A 19,874-nucleotide genomic window follows, 5' to 3' on the forward strand; every position below is an offset into this window, starting at 1 on the left:
TTCCCCTCTCAGTTTGATTTTATTTTTGTATTTAAGGGGCCATCCCTTGAGTAACTACTTAAAGAAGCCTATTCAATGAATGGGTGTATCTCACTCAAAGTGAGACTGTGATAAGACCTCAGTCTGGAAAGGCCAGGGTCTCCCATTGAATCCTGGGCATCCTGATGAATATCAGGCCACTGGATCCAGATGACTCAGGAGAAGAAAGTGAGGTTGGTGACCTTGCAGAGCCCTCCCTCGCTCAAATCAAAGTCAACTGCAAGTCCTGTCATCATCTTGATGTCACAGTCCTCTCTGAGAATGAAGGATAAACACAACAACAACCTGCTTTGTTGTGTTTTGTCTTTTCTGGGCAGCAGTTATATCTTCTTTTGTTAGGCTAGGAGGGCTAGGCAGTCTTTCAGGGTGAGATGGATACACTAATAAAATTGTGCTTATGTGGACTTGTACCCCAGGAATTTGGAAAATTAAAGCTATAGATTTATCTGCTTGGTCAGCCAAGTCATTTCCATGGGCATGAAGGCTGTTTTTTGGCTGTGCCCTGGAATTTTAATTACTGCTACAGCCTAAGAAAGCAGGGAACAGTCTAATAGAAGGGAAACCTATTTGTGATTTTGAATGGACTGTCCTGAGGAGGTGAGCAAGTCCTGATGTTTCAGTAGCCTCCCAAAGTCATGTGCCAAAGTCACATCCTCTCTTTCCCCCTCAAGTAGATGGATTCCAGGACGAATGTGCTTCCCCAACTTCATTACCTCCTTTCTCACAGGTGAATAAATCAGATGGGGGAGCTACAATCAATGAGGCTTTGATAACTGACCCCCCACAAGCTTGAGACAACTTAGTTTAAGAGCCAGAGGGTTGGAAGGGGATAAGGAAAGGAAATTTAATTCATCAGTTTCTTCCTTAAATACTCTGATTTGGTCTTATCAAAGCTGCCCCAATGAGGCTATCACTAGTCAAATCAATCCAGTGCTGACAATATGAGAGACAGTCAAGGCCATATGTCTTATATATTACAAAGGCATTTAGGGTTAGGGTTGGGGTTGGGGGGAGTTGTTAATAGAAACTGCTGTATCTTCCCTATGCCTTTACCACATGTTTGTACCATTTTAAAAGGTGGACACTCAAAGATAATAACAGCACTTAACTAACAAGTACAAGTGCACTATAAGAGGATGTAACAACTCAAATACATCAAATACAAGGACACAAATACAAGTGATCCACTGGTGCTAGCAATCCACTTGAATTACAGAAGTACACGCTGCACAACTCTAACCAACTGCACGATTAAAGAGTTAATTTCAACTCACTTCACCATACCCAAAATCAGTTGCACAATTATGGCCTCCAGGCTCCGTAGGTCCAGGAGGATCATAGGCTTGACTACCAATGAAGCAACTAACTTTCTATTTATTATTTTATCTAGGAATATGGCAAGAGGAGAAGGATACAACTAGCCCATTCCAGGACTAGGACAGCAGGGGTAAAGGACAAAGGCGCCACCAGAGGAGATGGATTGGAGTCGGATTCTGACTCTGCCACTACCTGCCATGGAACTTTAGGAAAGATAACAATAATAGAAACAAGTGGCTGGCCTGGCCCTTTAAGGGTTTGTAAAGCACTTCACACAACAACGTGAGAGATAGGTACTATTGTCCCTATTTATCAGCTGAGGCACAGAGGTTATATGATTTGCCCAGGTTCATGCAGCTAGTCAGAGGCTGGATTTGAACACAGGTCATCCTGAGTCCAGACCCAGAACTCTGTCCACCGTGGTGTCCTCTAGCTGCCTCTAACCTAACCTTGTCTCTTAATGTCCTTGAATCTCAGCTGCCATAGCTGTAAAGTGAGGGGAATGAACTTCATTGTTGGTGGTGGAGGCTAGTTCTAGAATTGGAAGAAACCTTAGAGGTTATCTGGTCCAACCTTTCTTTTACCAAAGAAGTGAAATAACTTTGCCAAAGTCACACAGAGAGCAAACATCAGAGACAGCATTTGAACTCAGGTTCTGTGATTCTAGATCAGAGCTTCTTAAACTGTCAGTCTCGTAACTGAATGTGAGAGTTACAAAAAATTTGGCAACAGTAAAAAGTTTCAGAACATACATGACCACAAATTAATTCCAAATCAAACTTGTAATGGATCTGAGGTGTTTGTGGCAGTGCTTGACTGTGTTGTATTGAGAGACTTCCCTGGAGCCTTCATTCTGAACACACGACGGGAGTTCTTTGCACTGCACAGGCCATCACACCACACAACACCAAGAAACATGTCCAGAAACACCTCGGCTCAGATCTGAGATGATTGTGTGTTATTAATTGCTTAGTTTTTACTGCACATACAAAGTTTGCTGCTCTTAAACATAATTGTTTAATTATGGAAAGTAAAGACTTTTAATATTTTCCTACCATCATTCCTCAGCATGTAAGTATCAAATTAGTGTACCTTTGTATTGTAGTATGATAGAATGTTTGGTTTTTAAAATTGCTATTATTGTCTTTTATAGAAGCATAAATGTTTAATTGCATCAAGTAAAGATAAAAACCTTTTAACAATATTTTTGAATCATCATTGCTATATGTGTATGTAACTAGGAATATCAATTTTTCAATTAATCATAAAGAAATGTAATTTCATAAACTAAAGCTAGTATTTATTTGAGAAATTTTTAGCAATATTTATTTATATTGTAGGACAAAAATATTTTTCAGTTATGTATAAAAGGCTAAATTTAGACAGAAGAGGCAAAAATACTGATGACGATGTAACAATATCTTCACAAGCAGGTTGTAGCACATCTAAATTGACAACAAAAAGAAAATATCTTGAATCGTTTTTGCAGTACAGGTTTAGTTCTAATAATGATGATGGTGTGGAAAAACCTCTCTGCTTAATTTGTAATGAAGTTTTGCCTGTGGAGAGCATGAAATCAGCCAGATTAAAATGACGTCTTAATGTCAAACATGCAGCATACTGCAGTAATTCAAAGGAATATGTTGGACAACTTTTAATATCTTCAAAGAAAAACAATGTTTTGAGAAATTTCTTATTGTCAATGAAAAATTTTTACTTTCATGTTATGAAACTTTTCATTTACTTGCAAAAACTTGAAGGCCCTATATGATGGGAGAAGTCTCATGTTACCTGCTGCTATTAAAACGTCAGAAATAGTTCATGTGAAAAATTATGGGGATGAAATTTGTAAAATTCCTTTATCAAACGATATTGTTTCCAAAAGAATTTCTGAAATTAATAATGCTCAGTTCCAGCAGCTTATTACCAGGCTTAAGGGCAGCCCAAAGTTAGATGAGACAACTGATGTTTCTAACATGGCACAGTTATTACTTTATGTAAGATGTCTTTATGAGACCTGATATTTCTGCTATTTAGGGCAACCCCTTCTAACTCTAAATCTGTGATCCCATGTAAAACACTTGGCCCTACTTACAGCACTTTAAAATATTATTAGGAATTGAGAGATTCATACTAATTACTAATAACATTAGGTAGATAGGAATCCTACCAGTAGAGGGAGCATGGGAGAGGAGATAAAGAGCCAGCTGCCTTGGAGGCTGATCCCAGTTCAAATCCTGCCTTGGGCACAATCTCTCCCTCTGTCAGTTCCCCAGATCCCCCCACCATGTGAGCTGCTGTGGGTTGACATCCCCACCCTGATGACTGAATCTCCCATTAGCCTGTGAATGGCTAGAGATTAGGGATCTCTTCTGCCTTCATATCCCTAGACTCAGCATAATATGTGGCACCACAGCAGCTCATTAACTTGGTTTGCTGACCTGATGACAAAGACCACGAGACACCATGGGCAGTTGGGTGGCACAATGAAGAAAGTCCTAGACTTGGAGTCCAGAAGAGCTGTTCAGATCCTGTCTCCTACACTAGCTGAACCCTTGCCCAGACCCTGTCCACCTGTGTTTCCTTCTCTATCAAGTTCGGATAATTATAGCATTTACTTCTCGGGGTTGCTATAGGGGTTATAGGAGATAATGTACGCAACGTGCTTTCCAAACTCTAAAATGCTAAATTGTTGTTCAGTCATTTTTTTCAGTCATATTCACCTCTTCAGGATTTCTTGGCAGAAATACTGGAGAGGTTTGCCATTTCCTTCTCCAGTTCATTTTACAGATGAGGAAACTGAGGCCCAGACAGGATAAGGGTCACGCAAGAAATCAATGAAATCACAGGTCTACAGACATTCACCTATCCCTACCAAAGCCTATTGTGTGCTTATTACTGAAAAAAAAAATGAAAATCAGTATGTGTTCTGGGAACATGGACTATATTTGTAAGCTAATCAATTATTTCCATATTTTGGGGTCAGGAGCTAATGCATTTGTATTCCCCAATATTTCCATGACCACTAGCCCTCCCTCTGTGTTGTTGGAAAGATGGAGACCAAAGCTAATGGAACCCCAACTCTCAGGCTAGAGATGGATGATCTCCATTACTCAGGTTAGGTAAATTTCCATGGTGCCAGTCAGGGTTGGGGCCAGAGTCAGGCCACAGAAGCCCCTGTTTTCCCCCCACAAATCTGCCTCCAGGGTCCCTTTTCGGCAAAGAGCCAATTATTCCCTCTCTGCATCTCTTGACCCCTGAACCCGCGCCCACACCAGGCATTTACAGGCATCGCTTCTAACAATTAAAAATATGAGCTCCCTTTTGGGCTCCCTAATGTTTCTTGCCTCTTTCCCTCTCTGGGAGCTGTTGGCCTCTCCCTAGCCAGATGGAGGCCGCCAGTGAGAGCCATAAGACCACAGAAAAGTGCTCAGAATTTCTCTCTGAGCCCCACATCAGGCTTCATAATTTGGATAAAAGGGAGGAAATGGGTCCTGAGTACCTGAGTCTCTGAAAAGGAGAGAAGAGGGTCAGATAGGGCATGGCAGTCCTGCTGGGTGAATTTTTAATAAACAAGTCTGTTTCATCAGCTTCACGTCTCAGTTGCCAGTGGTCTCTAGTAATGCATCTCTCCCAGTCTCAGGCCAATTTTGAGTCAATTCCAACTGTGATTTTGAAATGTCATCTCCTCCATGGTCTTGGTGTCCAAAGAATTTGGCAGCTGAGGAAAGGGACAGTTGACAATTTGCCTTTGTGTCCCCATGTACCTCACACAGTGCCTGGAGCTTCGTGAATGTGTGTGGATGGACTGGTTGATAATGGATGACTTGGAAGAACTTCCAAGCACAGAGATCGTAGCTAGCTTCCCTAAAGATGAATGGATTTTGATGGGGTCTTGACCCTCTTCTTCAGATAGTTGAAGGACTGTAAATGCAGGAGGGATTGACCTTGGCTAATTCTCCTTGTCCCTGGAGGGCAGAACCAGGAGTGGCAGGGCTGATTTGGACTGAGTTCCAGAAGAACTCCCCAATGACTGGAGTGAGCCCAAGATAAAATGGGTCGCTCCAGAGTTATAGGTGTCCCTCACAGTGGGACTCCTCGGGCAAAGGTTACCACTGACTCATAGGGAATTCTGCAGGAAGGGGCCTAGTCAGGGCACCAGATGGACCAGCTGGTGCTGTGCTCCCTCCCCATGCTAAGATTCTGGGAATATAAACAAACCAACTCCAAGTCGTTTTTACTAGACACATAAGGACACATTAGATCATGAATCCTGATTTCAATTTCCACCAAGAAGCATTTAAGTACCTCCAATGTCAGAGGTCCAAGGCAACTGATACAAAAAATGAAATTGCCCCAGCCCTCCCGAAGTCTGCTGTGTTTTTAAGTTTCAGCAAATCATTTGGTAAAGTCTCTCAGAATGTCTTTCTGAAGAAAACTGAACTAAATTGAACTGAACATGGATGGAGTTGATAAATTTGTAGTTTGTTTGTGAATTGTAACCATAAGAAGCCTCAAAACCATTAACCAAATTTGTCAAACAGACAAAACTCTCTTCCTGGAGTCAGGAAGACCTAAATTCAAATCCCGCTTCAGGCATTTATTAACTCAGCTGTGTGACCCTGGGTAAGTCCTTAACCTCTTTCAGTCTAAGTTTCTTCATCTGTGAAATGGGAATAATAGTAGAACCTATCTCCCAGGGTGATTGTGAGGTGATGAACGAGATCATCTATGCAAAATAGTTCACAAATTTTAACCACTATATAAATGATAGGTATTATTAGCTATTAAATCCATGGTGGGTCTCTGGGCCTCAGTTTTCCTCTTCTGAAAAATGGGACATTTGAACTTGGGTTTTTGAGGTTCACAACCCTATATTGTAAAGGAAGGGGATAGTAGAGGCAAGAAGACCTGTTAGGAGCCTTCTTCCAGTGTACCCTCCCTTGCTTCCCAGGGCGTCTTGATGAAGGTGTGTGCTGGGGCTGGGGCAGAGAACAGGGACAGAGAATAGAAATATTAGATTTTCAGTGGTAATCCTCACTTCATGGCTTACTTAGTTCAAGCTGTATTTTGTGAAAAGAAATATCAAGACTATGGAGTAATTTGGACAGAACCTGGAACTAATTGGATTTGACCTAGGATACTCCACTTTCATTTACCGACAGGCTCATGCCCAAAGTCCTAGAGGTGCAGGGGAGATCTGGCCTCATAGATGTCTGCAGAATTCCAAGAAGGGATAAAGGGAAAAGAAGAAAAGCTTTTTGCTCCAAGTCCCACCTCAGGTCCCTGGTGAAAGGTGAACAAGAACCTGACTCGTTGGCACAGTATACTCACCGTAGCCACCTTCGAATCATCAGACTGGGACCACCCAAAGGAAAGTTATGGAGACTGGGCCTTTGTCTAGAGGACAGATTAAAAACCTCCTCCTGGGAGCTGTCTCTAAGCAGAGCAAGTGACTGCCTGAGGAGGCCCTGGAGGGTCTTCAAGCAAAGGCTGGATGACCACTTGTGGGGGATGGGCAGAAGGATGTCTTTCAGGCAAAGAGGGGCTAGACTGGAAGGCCTCTGAGGTCCCTGCCTGATCTGGCTGTGATGCCCCAAGAGGCAGCTCTGATTAAAGTTAGGGTCCAGGAGGTGGCTCCCCTAAGAAAGCACTGTGAATGTCTCTGGGGAATGGCAGAGTGGATATAGAGTAACTTCACTGCCACTGGCCTGGGCTACAACATCTCTTCAACATGGACTGTGGCCAAGTCATATCTGCAGTTCCCATCTCTTCTGCCTTTGGTTTCTGCAGGATTCCTCATCCCTCTCTAGAAACTGTCATCTTCTTCAATGGTGACTCTGCATGATGCCAGTCTGGGAACAGCACTCAGGTCTTTGTTCCACCACCCATCTTGTTAGTCATCTGTTCCAGCTTTGTACCAGCTAAGATGAGAAGTATGCTAGCTATATCTTCATCCAAATTACTGGCAAAATGATTAAATGACATGGGACAAAAGAGAGAACTGGGGGAAGGGGTAGGCAGGGAGCCTAGAAACTCCAGCCAAGTTGATCTCAGCAGAGAGGACCCCAAGCTTGTAGTCAGTGAGTCAACAAGCCTTTATGAAGCATGTACTGTGTGACAGGTACAGTGCTAGCCCTGGGGGAAGGTGATGACTGCCCCAGACCTCCAGGAGCTCCCCTTCAAAAGTATCAGAGGCTTCAGATCTTGACGCTGCCGTTTGCTAGGTGATATTTCCCATCTCTGAGCTTTGGTTTCTTCACCTGCAAAATGGGTGTAAAGATACACAAACCCAAGAACAATGAGTCAACCTTCTTTGGGTGCAGTCATTCAATCAGAACCAAAGCCAAGTGACAGTATGTCCTGCCTTTGTTTCCCCTTCTCCCACAGGTCCATTCACCAGGTCTTGGTGGCCCCTCTAGTGGCTCCCAGGATCCAATCCTAATCTCTCTGATTCCCATTGTACTGAGTCCCTCAATCTGACTCCAAGCTGTCTTTCCAGCTATTTTCACATTACTCTCCCATCCCACCCGCTGTGTTCATTGCGTTATACACTTGGAGCTGGACAGGACCTTCCAGATCATCTAAAGGATGAGGAAACTGAGGCTCCAAGAGATGAAGAGACTCACTCAAGGTTCTACAGCTAGTCAGTTGTGGAGCTGGGATGCGACCCTACATCTCCCAACTCTAAATCCTGAGACTTTTCCATGGGGACGCTCCTGTCATCAAACCACAACAATCAGTCAACAAGCCTTACACGTATTAAACACCTACAACTTCCAAAAACTACATTCAGAGACAAGGAGCACACCTGTTATCAGAGCCAAACAATGTGCAGACACTTGAGTATGTGCACCATCACCATCCCTCCTATATCATATTCCGCTGAAGCCTCATCTCCAGGCAGGTCACCTCCCTGAGACACAACTTCCTTATGCCAAATATGAGGGACAGTGCAGTCCAGTAGGAAGAGAGTCACGGGGTCTCCCCATCAGGCCAGACATCAGCAGGATGTCTGAACACAAAGAGCCATCCTCGAGTGGAGTGGACCACCTCAGCAAGTGCCTCCTCTCCCAGACTCTTCAGCATCAGCTCCAGCACCACTTCCTTCAAGATATTTCTCCTGGTCCCCCTTCCCCAGATGCCCAGCCTTAACATCTCCCTTCCTTCTGTTCTGTGCATATCTGGTACATTCTGACTTAGATGTTATTTCCCCAATTCATATGTGAGCTTGAGAGCAAGGACTGTTTTTTTTTTTTAATTTTTCTTTGTATCATTAACGCTTAGCACATTGCCCAGCACATAGTAAGTGCTTAAGAAATGATTGTGGATGAAGATTGATTTCCCCCTCCTTAGAAATCTTTAATGAGAGGCTAGATGACCATTTGCTAGGTTTATTTAATCGAGTTCATTTCATGTATGGGCTGGACTTGGGAGCTACTGAAGTTTCTTCCAAAGATCACATTTTCTGATTCAATCTACCCATGAAACCTGGGGGCAACCCACTTCCTCTCTCTAGGCCTCAGTTTCCTCATCTGTAAAATGAGGAGGTTAGACTAGATCCTCTCTATAGACCTTCCAGGTCTATGCCCTATGAGTAGAGGGCATAAAAAGTCCCTTTATAGCCTGATAGTCCAGGTAAAGAGCTAATCTCTTCATCCCCTATCAGCTCTAACATGCAGGGTTCTGGGCATCAGAGACTACCCTCAGCCCTTCTTCACAATGTTTGCTCAGGGGAGCCACCTCCTAGACCCTAACACGACTTTCAGAAAGGGGATGACCTTCCAGGCAATACCTCAACAGGAAAGGAAGTGACACGATGCTGTTCGCCCACCTCTAGCAGCAGCTGAGAGTGATCCTGAATGAACAGATTCTTCACAAAAAGGATAAATGAAAAGTAAGATGGTCAGGACTCCTTCAACAGACTTGGAGCTGAAATATGCCCCATGTGGAAGTTCCTGTCTGCATCTTAGTTTCTTTTCAGCTGAACAAAGCCAGCTCCATCTCATGTTATCATGGAGTCAGGAGGATCTGAGTTCAAATCCAGATTCAGACACTTACCAGCTTCTGTGATTTGGGTAAGTCACTTCACCTCAGTCTGCCTCAGTTTCCTTATCTGTAGGATTGGAGCAGCTAGGTGGCATAGTGGATAGAGTGCCAGTCCCAGAGTCAGCCAGTTCCAGAGTCAGGAATATGCATTTTCCTGAATTCAAACTGTCCTCTGACACTTACTAGCTGTGTGACCCTGGGCAAGTCACTTCACCCTATTTGCCTCAGTTTCTTCATCTGTAAAATGAGCTGGAGAAGGAAATGGCAAACCACTCCAGTATCTTTGCCAAGAAAACTCAAATAGCATCACAAAGAATTGGAAACTGAAAATGACTGAGCAACAGAAAATGGATAACAGCACCTACCTCCCAGGGTTGTTGTGAAGACCAAATGTGATCATTTTTGTAAAGTGCTTTGTGATCCATAAATATGCATTGTCGTCCTTATTAAACCAAGGTCCTGGACTCCAGACCTGGGGGGTCTGCCATGGCCCCACACTGCAAGACTTCTGGCACAGCCCCTGATGATTGTCCTGCCTGGCAGTGAGGCAGCCTCCGGGTGCTTGGAGACAAGCATGATTTCTTGTGCCACCTTTGGTACTCCAGAGCTCTAGGGCACTGGGGATCCTCTCTCCCACCTCCGTCCTCTTTCTGTCTCCTGCCTTGCTCATACACAGCAGGATTATGGTGCGTCTGAGTTAAGGGTCACTGTCAGCCATGCCCACCATGGCCTGTGCCCCAAATATCTGAGATGAGTAAAGATTCCAGAAAGAGAGAGAGCCAGCCAAGATCTCCTATGTTGTGGCTGCACCTGTTTCTTCTGGGGCAGGGATCTGGCTCCCTCTTCTTCTTTACTGAATGACTCACATTCTACTCTTTGCCCCTGCCTTGCTCCCATTTCCAAACATCCCTCTTTCTGCAGAAGGTGCCACCATCACTGCTGCTGCCATCTTGCCCAGCCTCACCATTATCCTTCACCCTTCCCCATTACTCATTCTCATCTTCTATCAGTCCCCGAATCTGGCTCACATGACCTTCCCAACACCTCTCAAACTCACTCCTTTCTCTCTGTCCTCACTGCATCTTCCCCATCCAGACCACCGCCTCCTATTTGTTCAACGCACTTCCAGGTTCCCCCCTCCCATCCATTCTCCACCAAAAGTGCTATTACAAAGTGATATTCCTAAAACAGAGATCTGACTGGGTCACTCCCCTGCTCAATGATCTTCTGGCTCCTCTAGCATAATAGACAAAATCTTCAGCCTCATCCTCAGAGCCCCCATCCACCCACCTTTGTAGTCTGATTCCATTGCCTTTGTGCTAGAAGGGGAGCTTCTTGAAGGCACCCACTTTCATTTTCTATTTGCAGTTCCCTGGACCTGGCACAAATAGATACTTAATAAGTTTCATTGTAGTAATATTGTCAATGCACAAAAAAAGGCAAAATGGGTTCAAGAGTGGGAGGTCTCCAAGCATCTTCCCCAAACAGCCAGGGAGGCTTGTTAAACAAGCATCCCTCCCTTTCCTTTAATCACACCGTTTCCCCCATTCATTAAAGCTCTCTTGAATCGCTTTCTTTAACAAGCATTTCCGGTTGCATTTGTGGTTTTCTGAGTGCGTTGTTGATCATCTGCAAGCTGGAGAGTGACTGGAGTGTGGCCTCTTGGAACACCAGGAGGCCCCTAGTAGGTCTCTTGAACGTGGCACCTGACTCTGAGAATCTCTGCAGGCATCCACTCAGTGATTCATTAGGCCCTTACTATGCAGATACCAACTGGCTCCTGCTTCCCCCCAAGCTCCTTTCAGTGGCCTGACCTTTGTGGTCCTCCCTTTGCAAGCATCCCAACAGAGGAGGAGGCGGGGCTCTGGGCTCTGAAATATATCAGAGCCTTCCTCTTGACAAAGCTTGAACACAACTGGAATTCCGAGGCCAGGAGAAGGGTCTGTCGGCATCTCAGCAACAATGGTGAGTCAGGGGCTTTTCTCCTCACTGAGGAATTCCTTGCAGCTCCCAGCAAGGGATGGACAGCAGGACCTCCTGCTGCTCCTTGCATCTGGGCAGCCTCTGGCTTTAGGGGGAAATTCCTAACTTGGAGAAGGGGCGTAAGCTTAATTTTCTGAAAGCCACCAGCTGGGGACAGAAAGAAGCCACTCATGGGTTCATTGGTGCTGGTTTTGACTGACATAGAGGAGTCTAGAAACGTTTTCTCATCACTAATTTTTACAACTGAGAGTATTTTGAAATGTGAACTGAAGTTTTCATCTCAGTAATACCTGCTACCCATATGCCCTGCTGAAACGATTCATGGTGATCCTAGTTTTATGGCTGCGATAGGGATGATTGGAGTGGGGGAATACCTCAGCTTAGCTGTGTTTGGGGCAGGGTGCCTCACAGGGGCAAGGATTAGGGGGTTTTCCTGAGTACTGTGCTGTGGAATATGGAGTTGGTTAACAGGATCCCAAAGATCCAAGGCAGTCGGAAAGCATGGTCAGTCTTTTCATCAAATGGCATAAAACTAAGCAAGAGAATGGGAAATGGGGCTTGTAATTAAGTTGTGCAGCTGAGTCACTTGCTCAAACAGGCTCATCTTCTGTATTATTTAAAAGCCACACACAAACACTGTACTACTTCAGAGATTTGGATAAATAATTAAAATGCTCATTCTAATTTCGTTTTTTAAATCTAGCTATGCCCGTAGTCACTTTTCTAGAATGTTAAGATTCTTAAGTAAAACAGTAAATCTCTCTCCCCCTTCCCCATTCCCCCTGTCCCATCTTAACCCTCTTGTCTAGTTGTCCTGAAAAATGTGTTTCTGTCTAAGGGCTTCATAAGCCCTGTATTTAGAAAGGAAGTATCCATGATGGGGCAGAAAACACTAGTTTTCAAAGTGGAGGAGGGGGCAGGGAAGGGGAGAAGGGCAATAGGTGATTTGGAACCAAGGGATCTGGGTTAGAATCTTGACTCTGTCACATACTACAGGACCATGGACAAGTCACTTAACTTGCCTGAGGCAAGTTGGTTCATTTGGAAATGAAAAGGGCTGAACTGTGTTCAGTAAGGTCCCTTCCCACTCTAAGATCCTATGTTTTCAAAGTTATCATATTTTCCTGAGTTTTCATTTTCATTGGTCTGTTTTTGCATCACCTTCATTTCTGTATATATCCCTCCTCACTCCTCTATACAGACAGCCATCACTTATAATAAAAAAAAAATTGTAAAACCACAGAGAGAGAAGATAAAAGCAGTCCAGCAAATTGGCCAACACATTGGCCAAGCCTGGCAGTAGGAATCCCAAATAATAATCATCGCTAGCATTTATCAAGTGCTTTACAAACATTAGCTCATTTGATCTTCACAGGAGCCCTTGGGAGGTAGGTGCTATTATTCTCTGCATTTTACAGATGAGGAAACTGAGGCAGGAAGCCGTGTAGCCAATCAGTGTCCAAAGCCAGGTTTGGGCCCTGGTCTTCGAGTCCAGGGCTCCGTGCACTGTGTCCCCCACCAGAGCCTAAGCCATAGCCCTCCCTCTCCTCTCTTCTCCTACCACCTCTGCAAAGATGGTAAAGATGGAAGAGGGGAGGAGGGAATATTTTTTCATCTCTTCTTCAAGGAGAAGCTTGATCACTATAATTACTGTGATTAGTTTCATTGTCTTTGTTTACCTTGTTGCAGTCATTGGTGTATATGGTTTTTCCTGGTTCTCCTTGCTTTACTTTGTATCCTTCTGTATGTCTTCTTATGTGTCTCTGAGTTCTTTGTGTTAAAGTTCCCATCTTTACGAAATGAAACAAAGCAATTACTTTACATTATTTTTCAAAATGTTTCTTGCTCTGACCCTTGATATGTGTCCTGGAGCTTGGAAGGAGGGTCAGCGCAAAGGATTGACCAAATTGAGGGCTCTGGGGAATCATCACTTCGGAGAGAGATTAGACTTGTTTTCTATGCCCCAGAGACCAATGAGTGGAATTAGTTTAGGCCTGGTATTGAGGAAAAATTCATTATCCTCAGTAGCATCCAAAAACGGAATAAGAACTTCCCAAGGTGAGTGTTGGGCAAAGGCTCTTTTGTTGGCAGGTTGAAGAGACTCCTTTTGTTCTGTCGTATGTTGGACAAGAGGGACAGTCCTTGAGATTCTCCCAACACTGAGATTCCAGGACTCTGTGAATCTCCCCCCTTTGAGGGTTATCTTCTTCTATGAGTAATACAAAGATGGCACAACCTGCCATCTCATGTCTAGCCCAGTCTCCGTGTTTCCTAGTGTTGCCTTCACCATCTTGGTCAAACGTTTCAAAGGATCTTTGTGATACTCTTCTCTAACTCAGGCTCATCCGAACATAGGTGTTCTAGAGAGAGGTACACTTGTCACTCACCAGATGATGGATGAGCTAGCAGTCCCTGAGTCACCTGCTGTTAGTAAGTTAGGCAGTCAACACAGAGGTTCTGGCTACTCCTTGGGGGTCCTAGACACCCCATCAGCATCATAATGGTGCTCCTTCAAAATATAGGTTGGCTATTATCTCCTCTCCAGTTACCCTTGCGAATGTCAACCTTCCTAGTCTAATAAATAATGAGAACTGGGGCTTGGTATAAGATCCTGTGGAACTGCCTTACTAGAAAAGAAATAATCCCATTCTCCTCTAGTGGACTCATTCGTTCCATATCATCAAGAAGAGGCTTCACCAGCAAAGATCCCAGACTAGGGAGGAGTCCAGCAGAATGTGTGCAAAGGTCCATGTGTACTGTTACACATTCCACATCTCTGATGCCCATTTTTGTTAAATGTGCCACTTTGCTAGCAGGAAGTAGGAAAAACAAGCCAAGTTCAATTCATACCATCATAGCTTGAAAGCCAGAAAGAACTAAAGAAACTGAGACTCAGAGAAGTTAAGTGACCTGTTCACCGTCCCTCAGCTACTAAGCATCAGGGGTGAGATTTGAACCCAAGTCTTCCTGATTCCCAGTCCAACACTCTAACCATTGCACCACATTACTTCTTAGTTTAGTGTACATCAAGCTTTTATTCAGTGTTTTCTACATTCCAGAAAGGGTAGGAGGCATCAGGGATACAAGGGTAAAAAATGAAGCAGCAGTCCCTGACCTCACACAGCTCACATTCTCCTGGGAGAATACGAAAAGTATGAAGATAACGAAAGAATAAGTACACAGTCATCCCTACTATATCACGACTTCCCCATTGTAGTTTCAATATATTGCAATTAAATGGGAATTGGGGCAGGGAGGAGTTCTGCAGCAGCTGCAAGTGACACAGAATAAGTTTAGAAATCCAGAAAGACATAAGATAGAGACAAAGATAGAGATAGATAGCATTGTATTAGGTAATATCATCCCAAATATGACACTAAGGTACTATAAACACCCCATAAAAGAAAAAAATGCAGATTTCTTCTCTGGTATGAAGGGAGGGACAAAACATCTTACAAAGATTTTCCAAATTGTAAGAGTGCCATACCCCTAACTCACTCAATGTGGAAGTGATAACTAACTGTGTACAAAGTTAAAACACTGTGTTTTGGATACCAAGATTGGGGGAATCAGGAAAGGCTAAATTGAGTCTTGAAGAAAGCTAAGGGTTCCAAGAGACAGAAGATCAAAGAGAACACATTCCAGGCTAGGCACACAGCCTGTGCAAAGATTCAGAGGTAGGAGATGAAAAGTATGTCATGGAAAACACAAAGTGGACCAGTTTATCTGAAACAGAAAATGTTTGGGAAGAAGTCTGGGAGAGTAGGATGGAGTTCGATTATAAAGGACCTTAAATGCTGAACAGAACACTGTATTTTATCCCGAGGGCACTAGGGAGGCCCTGGAGTTTCTTGAGCGGGGGAAAGATGAAGTAAAACCTGTACTTTAAGATCATGGTTCCTGTCTTAAGACTTAATGTGACTCAGTGCACATAAGTGCAATAAAAATCATTTCTCCTTCATACAGAGTTGACAGGATGGCACTTGGGTAAAATCTTGGGCTGGTCACTTTACCATTGTGCCTCAGTTTCCTTATATGTAAAGTACCTACTTTACCTGAGGTACTACCTACCTCGGAGGACTGTTGGAAGGAAACTGATTTGTCAACCCCAAACCACTTGCTTCAAATGAGCTTTCATGAACACTGGATCCTACAGTTAAAGTTGGGGAGGTCATCTGGGCTGATCTTCTATTATTTTAGATGAGGAAACTGAGGCCCAGGGATGTGAAAGAGCCTTTCCAAAGTCACTAATGATGATTATAGATGAAAGATTTCTAGGTGGCCCCAGATTTTTAAAAACACTTCAATGTCAAAGTTTTCCCACAGCTAGGAGACCCCTAACAGTGTTCCTTCTCTTCCCCCCAAAAGAAAAACAAACAAGCAAACCAATCAGACCAAGGAACAAGCAACAAGCCTATTACAGTTTAAATGGTTCTGTTTCTTGGTAAGTTGTTGGCTCTCTCATTACCCTGGAGACAACCTCCAGCGAGCACCTTCTCCGTTCCTGGGTGATGGGCTTCACACAGAACTCATCATCTTGGTCTCCTGACAATTTGTCCTAGACTCCAGAGGGAAGTGAGTTCCTGGCACCAGAGTTAAAACTATTGAGACATGACAGAGATTTAGCGGTGCCATCCCTTCCTATCTCCTCACTAAATAGCTTTCTGTTTCTACCTCCAAAGAAGAGTTTGTTTTGAACAGAAATTCAGCACAGATTGCATGGCATGGTTTGGAAGACTTGGGTATGGCCATCTGTCTGAGACAGAGTTCAGGGGGATGTCCCTGGGGGCTAGGGGAAAGGCCAAGGGTGCAGAGCATTTCCAGGAAGCTTTTTCTCAGAGCTGCTGCTCTTGGCCATGGTTGGTCAGAATGTGGCCATAGTCTTTGCTTTTGCAGTGTTTTCTACCTTGATGATGGCTTTGAGGTGCGTTCCTTTTACTGAGGCAACATCTCCAAAGGTGATGGTAATTAAGAAGAAACATTTTGGTGTAATGGAAGAATGCTGGGCACCAGAGGCAACGACCTGGTTTCCAGTCCTGGCACTGCTCCTTAAGCTCTGTGTGACCTTGAGCAGGAAACTTCCTCTCTCCAGATCACTGTTTCTTCATCTATAAAATGAGGGGAGTCAAACTAGAAAGCTCACGTTTCCTGTCAGCTCTAGAAATAGGATTCTAAGGGAACCTCACAGGTATCCCAGTGGATAAAGCTCTAGGCCTGGAGTCACAATAACCTGAATTCAAATCCGGATTCAGACACCTGCTCTTGGGGGTGGCCCTTGATGAGTCACTTCATCTCTATTTGCCTCAGTTTCCTCAACTGTAAAATAGCGATAATAACAGTGCCTTCTTCCTAGGGTGGTTGTGAGGTCAAATGAGATAATACTTGTAAAGGGCTTGGCACAGCACCTGGCACTTAGGAGAGGCTACATAGCTGTCAGCTCTAATTATTGCTGTTGTCCCATAACCCAAATCCCTTGTCCTCTCTAAAACAGAGCCTTCTCCTGTGTGAAAGGAGGAAGTTGTACCCAATGCTCTCTGAGGTCCCTTCCACCTTTAGATCTGGGCCCTTTGATGATAAGAACAACTTTTCACCTGCCTTCTTCTTGAACTCCTAATAACTAATAACTCCTAATAACTCCTCCTTGTTGTGTGAATGTGCAGGGCAGGTTTAACCCATTTTTATAGGGAAAGTAAGATCCAGAAAACAGTGATAAAAGACATGGTCTTCACATCCCAAGGTCACCTTGGGTAAAATCCTCACCTTGGAATTTTTGAGTTACTGTGTAAATAAGATGGTCATTGGGCCTTAGGATCACAGAGGTACAATGGGCCTCTGAGGTGTCTGATCCACTCCTCCTGTTTTACAAGTGGAGTGCATTTGCTTCCTAAAACAACTTCTCAGCTCTCCCTCCACCCATTTCTCAAGGCCTCAAAACTTCAGGCAGTGGCAAGAATTCACCTCAAACCTGTACCCGCTGGGCTAAGATTGTCAACTCTCTGCTCACCCGGGGAGTCTCTTTCAAAAGCCCCTGGGAGCTTGTGGGAGGGCCATGTAGGATTGTGGGTCTGGAACTGGAAGAGACATTAGAGGTCATCTAATCTGATTCTCTCATTTTATAGGGAAAGAAACAGGCACAGAGAGGTCTAATCCTTCTTCCAAGAGATAACCCTTCAAAACTGACCATTCATTCAACAAACAAGTTCAGTCATGTTTGCCAGTCAAATCAACAAGTCTTTGTTAAGAGCTTATTGTGTGCCAGGCACCAGAGGACATGCTCAGAACCAAAACATGGAATGTCTTATTCCTGGAATATTCAGAAGGCCGTGTCAGTGTATTGAAGAGTAGGTGTTCAGGGAGGAGAGGGTAAGAAAACCTGGAAAGGGAGGAAGGAGCAGGTTACAAAGGGCTTTGAAGGCCAAAGGGAGCAGGTTGTATTTGCTGCTGGAGGCCATAGGGAGTCACCAAAGTTTATTGAGGAAGGGGTGACTTGCACTTTAGGAGGATCACTTTGCTGGCTGAATGGAGAATGGATTGGAGTGGGAAGAGACAGGCAAGGAGACCCCCTTTCATAGCAACTATTGCAATAGATCAGGAATGAGATGATACCAGTGGTGGAGGAGAGATGGGGTCTATTTGGGAGATGGTACAAAGGTAGAAATGACAGAACTTAACTGATAGGATTGGGGGGAGGGGTGAATGCATGTAAATGAGTCAAGCATGACACCAACTGTGTACAGAACCATATACTTAGGCACAATGTGATGTGAGATTAAATAAGATAGTTCGTACTTCATGCAACGTTCAACGTAGGAGTCCATGAAGGGATTAGAAAGATTTAGCAACATGATGCTGGGGCACACAGCCACCAAAGAAGCTGAGGGCCACATGTCTTTCTAGGTGGAGACCAGAAGGCATATAACAAGCTGTTATCCAGCTTGGTGGGGTAAGGAATGGGGTACAGTGTGGCTGTAGGCCATCTCATGATGACAGAGAGAATGAGTCAAGGACAAAAGAGAACTTCTGGGCTCCAGAATCTTTGAAAACTCCATTCTCCTCCAGGGAAGGAGGGGATGACTTTCAAAGTTAAAGTCAATTCTGTACAGAATGACCCAAAGCCCTTGTAGCTTCCCCAGAATCTAAGTTGATTCTCACAAGTCAATCCATGTTTGCTGAATAAAGTCCTCTCTTCGGCAAACTTAAGGGACAATAAGGGATTGTAGCTAGATCACTGAACCTGTGGTTAGGAAGACCTGGGTTTGAGTTCTGCTCATGACAGATGCTGGTAGAGTGTCCATGGATAAGTCTGTGTCCCAGGCTTCTCTCTGAGACTAGAAGTTCCAAACGAATTGGTGATCAAAAACAACAGAAATTCTATTCTAATTTGGAGAACTCAGCACATTCTTGAACTGTGTTCCCAAACTTATTTGCTATCAGATGCATTGGCCTACGGGGAATTCCATGAGAAACCGAAGAAATGGCACCATGGAGAGCGTGCGAACCCTTTACTCCAGTATATCTCGAAGCACTGACCTGTCCTACAGTGAGAGTGTGAGTAGCCACTGCTGCCATCAGCAGACACAGTTCCTCCTCTGTCATCCTCAGTCAGATGACTCAGGCTCCTTTTGGGCCCCAACAGGGGTGAGGAACCTTCAGCCTTGAGGCCACATGTAGTCCTCTAGGTCTTCAAGTGCTGCCCTTTCATGGAATCCAAACTTCGAAGAAGGGCCTCACTTGAATACCTAGAGGGTCACATGTAGCCTTGAGGCCTCAGGTCCTTCACTCCTGATTCCTGAGAACAAAAGGATTACACGGTCTCTGGGGACCTCCAAAACTCCCTTTCTTTATTAAAAATAACTCCCATTGCATAGAGAACATAATGTCTTGGTTGTTAATGTCAAAGTTGGGTGTTTTCCCGCTCAAAGCCTTGCTTTTCGTTTTGGAGTCTTGCGTGCAGTCTCTAACCACACTGTGTTCTCTATCTAAGCAGTAAAGCAGGTAATAGAGAGAGGGCCAGACTTGCCAGGAAGTCAGGAAGTCCTGGATTCAGGTCCTGTTTCTGTTGTACGTTGGTTGTGTGGACTGGGGCCAGTTATTTAACATCGCAGTGTCTCTGGAAATTCTGTGGGACTACGAGTTAGAAGCTGTTTATCTGCACTGGTAAAGGGAGTTTTCTGGACCTGGGCAATCACAGGTCCAAGTCCATGCCCATAACAAATGGCTGATGTGGATCTGCTTGGATGGATCTCACTGAGGGGGCATTTGCTCCAGAGATGCTGATCGATCCCATCCACATTGGCCCATGCTGTGGAACCCTCCTCCAGGGCCTTCCCTGAGGTCCCCACTTGCTGGGGGCCTCTCCATCTCATCTTCACATCAATCAGACTTCAGTGAAGCCTATGGGCTGCTTCCTTACCCTCTGTGTGCAGCAGGGCTCCTCTTTCCATTATGCACCTCTTGACTGGTGTTCTCAACACCACCTCTTCTGC

The 19,874-nt window shown here is 44.4% G+C and overlaps 1 protein-coding gene across 4 annotated transcripts in view; it reads left to right on the plus strand.

Annotated features, from left to right (window-relative positions):
* The window catches only part of TRPM8 (transient receptor potential cation channel subfamily M member 8), a 103,045-nt gene that overhangs the window by 19,491 nt on the left and 63,680 nt on the right, over positions 1–19,874 (plus strand). For 2 of the 4 annotated variants that reach the window (XM_072640727.1, XM_072640728.1), the window contains exon 2: positions 1,430–18,936. In XM_072640727.1, the coding sequence (XP_072496828.1) occupies positions 18,823–18,936 (114 nt within the window). In that variant the 5' untranslated portion in view covers positions 1,430–18,822. Of the gene's footprint in view, positions 18,937–19,874 lie in introns of all 4 variants that reach the window. The other 2 variants (XM_072640725.1, XM_072640726.1) reach the window with 2 other exon arrangements.

This window comes from Notamacropus eugenii, chromosome 2, assembly GCF_028372415.1.
Source record: "Notamacropus eugenii isolate mMacEug1 chromosome 2, mMacEug1.pri_v2, whole genome shotgun sequence".
In the NCBI taxonomy this organism is placed as follows: Eukaryota; Metazoa; Chordata; class Mammalia; order Diprotodontia; family Macropodidae; genus Notamacropus; species Notamacropus eugenii.